The sequence below is a fragment of the Malurus melanocephalus genome, unplaced genomic scaffold, assembly GCF_030028575.1.
Source record: "Malurus melanocephalus ecotype Western Australia unplaced genomic scaffold, MMel_1.1 scaffold_725, whole genome shotgun sequence".
Lineage (NCBI taxonomy): Eukaryota > Metazoa > Chordata > Aves > Passeriformes > Maluridae > Malurus > Malurus melanocephalus.
The window spans coordinates 63,120-72,848 of record NW_026623957.1 but is presented as its reverse complement, the minus strand read 5'-3'; the positions used below and the strand labels follow the sequence as shown (position 1 = coordinate 72,848).

The following is a 9,729-nucleotide window of genomic DNA, read 5'->3' as shown; positions in this document are numbered from 1 at the left end:
GTAGTAGAAATCACTGTACATTTTCTGGTTCAAGACTTCCAGCAAGTCATAGTTATGCCTTTTATCAATGTCACCTTGCTCTGATTTCCTCTGTTTTTCCAAAGCTGGAAGCARTGTGAGTTACAATTTTTTCATGTGGTACAAATTTTTTCTTCTAGGTACTGCACAGTATGGGGAARATCTCCAAGAGTGAAATTTGGGTGCCAGAGCCAGAGTCAAAGGTAAGGCAGTGTCATTGTCACCCAGTTGGGCACACACCCTTCTGTCCCTGTTCCAGTGATTCCTGTGCACCCTGCTCCCAGGCTTTGCTCACCTCACATGCTGATGGTATCAATTTTTGTGACTTGTCCGAGGAATATCGTCACCCCTGCCTGAAGGGTGGATGGCTGAGAGCCAAGGGGAATCATCTCAGAGCCTGGGAACTGAAAAATCAGCCTCATTCTGCCCAATCCCAGGCTGTGATTTTTAGCCAAATTCCACCTCCTTGCAGTCACAAGTAACTCCACCTTCACTGYCCTGTGGCTGCTCAGGATGACAGAAAATACATCCATGACTCTTCCTCTCTGCACAATCCAATCCTTGGGAAACACCTCCCCAGCCTCGTGGGGGACGCCTGCCACCTCCCTGCTCATTTGTCACCATCTCCTGTYTCCCCAGGATGTCCCAGCCCGACCATTCCCCAGCACCTTCTGGGAGAGGAACCTGCCCTCGGCCCCAGGGCTGCTGTGCCTGCTGAGCTGCACCGTGTGCCTCACCTCCGTGGCTGCTGCGGGGCTCTTCGCCTGCAAAAAGGGACTTCTGCCCCGAAATTAGCGGGGACCACACACCCSGTGGAAGCTGCACACCCCCTCTCCTTCTCTTTTACCAGATGAGTGTTATTTTGGAGAAAAGCTGCATGGACAGCTGGAAAGAGAACAAGTTATTCTCCTTGTGATTTTTTTTTTAATCCCGTAATTAATGCATCAAATCTACTGCGGTTGCTACCAGCCAAACAGAAATAAATCAACTGTGGGGGCCTTTTCCAAATTTGTCCATTTGTTTTTGGTTGGGCATGATAATATCAGTGATATATCCCTAATACAGGCCAGGCAAAATGCAGATCACACCTTTCCTGRGTTGTAAAGGGGTCTCAGAGAATACTTTTGTTTCCACTCAATGTTTTATTTTTCAGCACACAAGACAGTAAATGCCCTCGTGCATTGACCTCAGYCAGCAGCTCAGAACATCCGAGGTTATTCCCACAACAGCCCCGCTGCACAGAGGAGATTAGCACGCCAATCAGTTGTAGAATCTCCAAATTAATTTCCAAATGCATTTGATTAATTATTAATCATCACRACGTGAAACTTAACCCCGAGCTGGATGAGGGGAGGTAATTAGCACTGAGCACAGCATGAGCAGAGAGAGAGGAGGTGTGGGTGRACTTTATCCTTCCCACTGCCAAAGAAACCTCTGTGCACATCTGCTCTGTGGGGTCCCTGCCCTGAGAGCMCCCATCCAGCCCAGCCTGGTGCTGCCTCAGCACAGTGACAGGAATCAGCAGATTAAACCAGAGTTAAATCCCTCCCCAGCCTGCAGCAGGTGGGAGCTGTTGTTTCCCAAATGGCAGCGGCTTCCTGGCTCCCTGTCAATCCTCTGCCCCTCATTTTGCTCCTAATCCACAGCRCCTTCTTCCAGTAAGGAGAAATGCATTTGGGGCTCGAATTACTGCCTTGTAAATTACAGTAATTGGATGCATCTGCCTGTTCCRCTCTTATTATGTACATGATGCACTTAAAATAATCACTTTAGTGTTTGACTGAAGTCTGGAATGTATGTTTCACAACGTGCCACCATTATGTAGTCGTTTTGCCATGAATTCTGAGTGCTGTACGTGTCCATGAACTCAACTGTCRTTCAACATGGGTGAAATGTGCCTTTCAATAGCCCTGAAACCTCGATCTTCTTATAAACTTTTCTTCAGATTCTTTCTTGCTTTGTTTTTTGTGAGTCACTTGAATTGCTGATGCAGCCTGCCACCCACAGTGCCTCCTCAAGGAGGGAGCACAGGCTTGTTGCTGCTGAGCCTTTTGTGGTGGAAAACCATTCCATACTGCCACACACTTCCCCAGGGGAATATTTCCACCACCTGAAAAACACTGCCCATACCTGGTCAAAAATAATTCATCCATATTTGTGGCAACTAGAGCCATTCATTTTCAGGCTTACTTTAAACTTGGCATCAGAACTTTTGTGTGCCCATGCAAAACGAACCCCAAATCATCTGGAATACACTCGTGAGCCAACACTGTCCAGCTTCACTCTTCRCCTTATCCACACATATTTCCATTGCAATCAGTTTGGGGTTTGAAGTACAGGTTCAATTTGGCTGAACTCATCTCAGACTGTTAAACAGGGCCAGGTACAATGTTCTCCCCTTCCCAGGGAAAGGCACGTCTCCCCGCTGTGGGATTGGCAGGCGGCTAGTGAAAGGAGAGAGATTGATTAAAATTGGCATTTCTGAAACTCCTGCAGCTCCCAGGCACCAGGCTGCTGCAGAGAAAGGGCAGCATTTGTCAGAGATTATAGCCCAGTTCCCATCCTGCTTTAATGCCCTTTCTGACAATCAGACCAATTTCCCTGTTTAAACATTAAACATTTAGCTTAAATATTAAACAGCCAGGCATCTTTCTTAAACCAATTTTGAAACGGAATGGRACCGAGTTTATCACTGCTGACACTCTCCAAGCTGTCAGTATTAAAGCTGTGAGGATGAAGCATCAGGGAAACATCTCCTTCTGGGGACCAGGCAGAGTCCCCACCTGCATTAGGGAGTGGGAAAGCCTTTGGATTCCTTCCCTAACCAGGGTGCTCAGTGCCCCAGTTTTTGGAGGAAGAGCCCTGCACTCCCTTAACAGAAGTGGAAATGTTCTGTTCTCTCTAAGTAAAGGGTGAGATGGGAATCATCAGCACCAGGGTGGGAACTAAATTACATTGGCATCCCTGGGAAATTGGAAAACCTTGGGTGAAAGAGCTGCTGGAAGTAAAACAAAAACCARAGCAAGCATGGGCAGAAGGAGTAGCAGAGGGGGAAGAGAGAGAAAAATACCCTAATCCTCCACAGCAGCAGTGAAACGAGAAGCAYCACTGAGCACAGGGATCAGGCAGTCCAAAATACACGAGCAGGGATGATATATGTGAGAAAATCTGCCTCTTTTTAATTAAATTGCTGGGTTTGCTTACAGATAAAACAGGAGCTTTGCCCGAGCCCTGAGGATGGAAAAACGCTCTTGTGAGACTCYCCTGCTCCCCACCTCCTTCCTGGTCCCTCTCTGGCTGCCATCAACCAGCCCATGGGGACAGGAACCTGAGACAGGATGGGCTACTGGATGGGCAGGAGGGGCAGCAGGGGAGTCACTTTGCTCCATTTCAGCACCATCAGCCCAGAGAGGATTTCCTGTCCTCATTACCTGCCCAGCACAACCTCCTGGAATGGGAACTGATAACCCAAACCCCTCTGACCAGACTCACCCCAGTTGCTAAAAGGTGCATCCAGCCCCAAAAAGGTGAAGAACAGGGTGCCCAGAGRAGTTGTGCATGCCTCATYCCTGGAAGTGTTCAAGGTTTTCCTGGATGGAACTCAAACAAGGACATTTTGTCAAAGGTGTCCCTGCCCATGGCAGGGGGGCTGGAAAAAGATGATCTTTAAGGTGCCTTCCAMCCCAAAGAATTCTATAATTCTATGAAAATCCACTCTGGGGAAAGCAAGAGGTTGCTGCCTTCTCTCGGTCTCTTTGCTGGTCCTTCACCAGCAGGACTTTCCAATCCACATTCCATTCAGCCCCCAGGCTCWCACCTTTTCCCAGGATCAAGCATACCCCAAAGTATCAGCAAAATTAGCATTACATATCTGAACAAAGATATCACCCCGGGTGATGTGCCAACGCTGCACAGTCTGGCGTGTCTGAGCATCCAGGTTTGCCACCAGCTGGTTCCCATGTSCCACTGACCAGGTTCTGGTGCCTGACCAAAAGGGCTTTCCCCAGCCAGAAACCACGCCAGGGTCAAGCTGGGCACTGCTTTTATGCTCTCTGCACAGAATTCAGCTCCCAGCTCCTGACTGCAGCATCCAAAAATAGACAAATGGGCAAACCAGAGAGTCCTCATCGATGGATTCATGGCTGTAGTCACTTCTCTCCCTTGTGGGCTGTTCCTCCCCTGCTCCAGTTGCTTTTCACACACACAAAGAGAAAGGAAATTTCACCTTGGTGGAAATCCAGGAGGGGAAATCAAATGTGCTCTCTGTGAGTGAACTGTAACTTTTTCTTTTCCCACTCAGCTCCAGCACTTGGCAATGAATTCTTCAGGCTCCTGCTGTGATTCCTGTTCTGCTCTTTATTTGCACTTGGCTTTCCTGGTTCTGTTCCCTGTTTCTTGCTCTCTTTATTTTGTTTTTTTGACTCATCTTGCATCACAGAGACAGAATAACCCAGGACACATAGAAGGAGCTGGGAAAATATTTCCCAACCGAGAGCCCAGTACTGATGAAGGGGACAGGGAAGCTTTATCAGAGCACTGCTGGTACCTGGCTGGGTGCCAAAAGAGGTCAGCAGTGCCTTCAAACCACCCATCTCTTCTTCCAGAGTCACAGGGATGTGGTGTTCCCCAGCCTGGAATGAATAAATCAGACAAGGGCAYGAATTTGCACTGCTATGACCTTACCAAGCACAAGAAAATATGTCAGATGCCCTTTGCCATCTGTATCTTCCCACTGTTCATCCTTATGRGATCTGCCTGCCACTCACAGTCAGTGCCAGAGGACAGCTGCCACTTGAGATGGGGTTGAAAAATGAAGCAAAGGGTGCAATTACTGCTTGTGTTGGYATCTGGGCTTCCAGGGCCACACCACTCACTTGAAAACTCCTTGGATTACAGCCTGAGCCCCATCATTTTCATCAAAACCTTGGTCAGATCCAGGACACTTGGCTGATTTCCAAAAGGCAGAGGCATTTGAGGAGGTTTGCTGTCAGCAGACACCACTGCAGGGTTCAGGGCTCAAATAAAGGCTGTCACCTTKGGGCTGCCTAATAGCAGAGTTTGATCACCTCACAGACAAAATGTGGCAGAAGCTTCACACTTTGGTCTGCAGAAAGGTCTCTGTGGGCATTTCTGCAGTGGTGCTTCCTGTCAGGTACCCAAAATATCAACCTCTGTAAGAAAAGCACACTAAAGGCAGTGATGCAAGTCCCCAGTCCTCACCATCCCCAAGCTCTGATGCACCACGCTGGAGGAGGCAGAGAAAGGCTCCATCCCTGCAGCCTCTGGCCAGTCCCTGGCACAAACCAGGGCAGTGAAATGGCTGAGGAGCCACCCCTGTGCCAGCAAAACTGCAAAACTGCCTCTGAAGGGAAGCTTGAGTCTTTTCTGCTGCTTGGCAGCATAAAGGAGCTGGAAGAAAACCGTGAGCACAGATCCCAAATGCTCCTGGACACTCCCCTCCCTCGAGAAGGGGTTTCTGTGGGGGCAGTTTGCTGTGCAGAGATGGATATGGGCTCTGGCTCAAGTCTTCACACTCTGAGAAATTGCTCTGGCCAAACTCCATCTCATAAMGAATAATTGGGAAATAATACAGTTTCTAATTTAGTTAAACATTCTTGTTCCACTTTGCACTGAATTAGCAAGTGGAGGCTGGAGCAATGTCTTCCCTTGATTTTGATTAAGTTCAAGCATGCATTTCAATTTTTTAAGATAATGACTGCACAGCCTGATGGGACACCTSCCTGCCTCAGACCTGGAATAGAAGTTTCCACATCTGAAATTATAATGTAATTTCTGCTAAACGCAACGCTGCAGTGCAAAGTGTTTTCTTACAACTAGGAGCGTATTGGGCACAGCAAATTGGGCACAGCCTGAGGGTGACAAGGATGCCTCAATGCATTATTGATGGGTTTCCTTTTCCCTGCTCCTTCCCAGCCAAGCACCAGAGTATATTCAAGAGCAGTGTTGAATCCCATTAGGCAGAGGGGCAGGAGCAAACAGAGCCACTTTACAAAGCAAATCATCCAAAAGCTGCTGCTTCTGCTGGGTACCACCTCCTCAAGTGCTTCTTGGAGTCTCTGCTGCTGCAGGGAAATGGCCCTGAGGGAGACACTCCCCCTCTCAAAGATGTTACTGAAATTCAATGACATCCTGCCCTTGGGTAGATGACGTTGGTCTGTGTTTGCTCAGCCCCTTTCTGCCGTAGGTCAGATGGACAGATCACTCAGATTTGGATGAGGCTTTTTCTCTACCTCGAAGCTGGAGGGATGATGGGAGAGAGTCCACAGAGCCTGTAGATGTCAGAGTAAATAGAGCTGGAAGGATATGGATYATTTTGTTAGGGCCATTCAGCTAAGAAAGGATTAGAAACATCGCTGTTGGGAAATTCACTGTGCACACAGCAAAACCCAGCCCTGGGTGGAAGTTAAAACCCTCTGCTTCTAAATCAGCATCTCACCTTCTGTCAGAGCACAGAGTGAGACCAGCTTGGACTCAAAACAACCTGGTTTGCCTCTCCAGAGATGCCAGGAAGAGTGGAACACTGGGATGAGCCAGCATGGGTGTGGATAAAGAGCCAGGGGCTGGGACAGTGTGTGTGTCACAGGGGTGGGGACAGCGAGCAGAAATGACAGGGACCGGTGGGACTGGTCCAGAGGAGCTCACTGCAGGATCACAGGACTGGAGCACTTCTCTTACAGAGAGGGTTGGGGCTGCTCAGCCTGGGGGAAAGGAGGCTCTGGGGAGACCTCAGAGAACCTTCCAGTACYCAAAAGGGCTGCAGAGGGACCTTTCTAGCAGGGCTTGTGATAGARCAAAGGGGTTAAAACTAAAAGAATTTAGATTTTGATTTAGGTTTAGATTTAGATTTAGAACAGATATGAGGTGGGACAAGGGAACAGGCTGCCCAGAGAAGCTGTGAATGCCCCATTCCTGGAAACATTCAGGACCAGGTTGGATGAGGCTCTGAGCACTCCAGTCCAGCTGAAGACATCGCCCATGGAGGGGGGTTGGAGTAGGTGACCTAGGAAGATTCCCTTTYTAGATCCCCTCCAACCCAAACTATTCTAGGATTATTTTTAATTTTTCTTTTTTTCTGGGTTTTTTCTAGCCTAGCTTCAGAGTAGCTTATTGCCACTGACTGCCCAAATCATGCACACTAAAATCAACTTACAAAGCCTCTTACTCAGGTGTATTTTTTTACAGCTTATCTTGGCACTCAGCTGCTAACKGAAGGCTTTTCTAGCAAACACTTCTAATACTATGAGTGGAATATCATGGCTCTGTTTCCAAGGACAAACAAATCCACCTACAGCCTGCCTGGGTGAAGGACAGCTGTGTATTAACATTTTATATGGGCAGCTACCTATTAATATGGAACTCATTAACTTCCAGCATGTTGGATTCACAGAGCCCACACCACCCCTGTTTGCATTTCTTCAAAGATAACTGTCCCAAGAAGTAYCTGATTGCCATCAGCAGCTGGTGGGAGTAAAACCCCCCTGTTTTGGTACCCCAAGATGATCTGGGCCACCAGGCAGGGTTGGTTTAGGGCACACTGCCCCTTGGGGCTCTGGAGGAGCTGCCTCCTTTTGGGGCAGCAGCTGGAGGCTGAAAAGGTGTCCTGGAATGTCTGAGAGGCACAGGGCAGCTGTGTTTTGGCTCATGGGTTGCTCTCTGGGTGGGTAAATATGTGCTTTTTGCCAAAAAAAAAAGCGAGATGCAGGTAAATTCCAGGTATTTCAAACACATAACTGCGATACTGAGGTTAAAAATTCCATCCATCCCTCCTATATGGGGACAGTGAGAGAAGGGCATGTGTGTAGGAATCCTACAGTGCCTTCATGGGCTGAAACAACAGAGGAGGAGCCCCTTCCCCACCCACACCACAGAGCAGGACCAACCYGAGAAAATCCATTTCTTGTTTCCAGAAATCCCAACCTGTGCTTTGGTTCTACAATCTGAGGCCAGTTTTGCCAGTCATTCTTGGAAGCTTTTTTTTTTTTTCTGAGGCAATTCCGCAGGCTCAGGGGGAATTTATCCTGCCTTGAGCCAGAAGGCAAAACTCATCAGTCCCTCCAACATTTTGGGATTTGCTCCAGATGAGCGATTGGTATAATTACACAAAACGAGAGGCAAAAACRATCCTCAGCTCTCGCAGTAGCTCTGAGTTTTGCATGATTGAGCCAAACAATTTGCACACACATCATATCCTCTTCTAAACAATGAGTGGGATTTCTAATTGGTTTCTCAGGAAATCATATTTGTATCTTTTATAGATGTTAAACAAAATGGATTTCTTCTGTGTTAATCTGTCCACATTAATTTTCTGTATGCTGGACTGATGGAAATAATGAAGCTCCCCTTGGCTGACAGAGTCTCTTTGAAATGCAGGCTGAAAGCTTTGTAAATAACTAAATTAATAATAATGCCATCCCTCTGGGATGCTCCAGGATATGTGTGAGCAAAGGGTTAAAGAGGTAGGGCAAATCTGACTCCACTTTCCACCCCTCACCTCTGTGAATCACATGTAGGAATTATCCTGTGTAAGAATTATCCTTAAAAGAATGTATGAATTATCCTTAAAATCCACATTCATCACACAACCTGCACTCACATCAACAAAACCAGCCAAACAAGGCAAGACAAAAATTCCCCACACAAAAATCAATATAACATCATCATAGCACAAAGCAAAAATGGGCAATTCACACCAAATCCAGCCCCTGATCCTTCACCATAATTACAACAAAAATTCACCATGGCCATTCTACTTTCTAACATTATTCTGTCCATGTTTTACCCAACCTCTCCCAATTGCTACCCCCATSTCAAAATCCTCATGGGTTTCAGCACCAAAAGAACTGTGCTGGGCTCACCCTGCCTGTTTGCCAGGCACCCACCAAAGCCACTCTGTCACTCCCCTCAGATGGGCAGGGGACAGAAAATGCACTGAGAGSATCAGGAGTTGAGATAATGATAGGGAGAGATCACTCACCAAATACCATCGTGGGCAAAGTAGACTCAAATTAAGGATACTAATTGAATTTATTATGAACAAAATCAGAGCAGGATAATGAGAATTAAAATAATACCTTAAAAACACATTCCCCCCACCCCTCCCTCCTTCCCAGCTCTCCCTCCTGCCCCAGTGGCACAGGGAGATGGGAATGGGGTTTATGGTCGGTTCATCACAGGTTGTTCCTGTCACTTCTCAGGGAGAGGAGCTCTGCCCCTGCTCCAGCCTGGGATTTCCCCGCACAGGAGACATTTCACCATGAATTTCTGCAATGAGAGTCCATCCCACAGGCAACAATTCTCCACAAATTACTCCAACACGGGTCACTCTTCCATGGGCTCAGTCCTTTGGCACAGCTGCTCCAGCGTGGGTCCCCCACAGGGTCACAAACCTGCTCCAGGGTGGGCTCCTCTCTCCATGGGCCTCCCCTGGGTTCACAGCCTCCTCTCAGCATCCCCCTGCCCCATTTTGGGTTGCAAAATGCTGCAGGAGGATCTCTGCACCCCCATGGTCCCCCATGAGCTGCAGGGGCACCGCTGCCTCACCACAGCCTCACCAGGGGCTGCAGGGGAATCTCAGCTCCGGTGCCTGGAGCAGCTCCTGCCCCTCCTGCCCTGCCCTGGCTGTCTGCAGAGCTGTTCCTCTCCCATTCTCACTGCCCTGGGTGTCTGCAGGGCTGTTCCTCTCCCATTCTC

The 9,729-nt window shown here is 48.2% G+C and overlaps 1 protein-coding gene across 1 annotated transcript in view; it reads left to right on the top strand.

Annotated features, from left to right (window-relative positions):
* Positions 1 to 945, top strand: part of LOC130584569 (amine oxidase [flavin-containing] A-like) — a 33,065-nt gene extending 32,120 nt beyond the window's left edge. Inside the window, exons 14-15 of the mRNA XM_057384633.1 lie at positions 159 to 221; positions 658 to 945. Of these exons, the coding sequence (XP_057240616.1) occupies positions 159 to 221; positions 658 to 813 (219 nt within the window). The 3' untranslated portion in view covers positions 814 to 945. The remainder of the gene's footprint in view (positions 1 to 158; positions 222 to 657) is intronic.
* Positions 946 to 9,729: the final 8,784 nt, after the last annotated feature.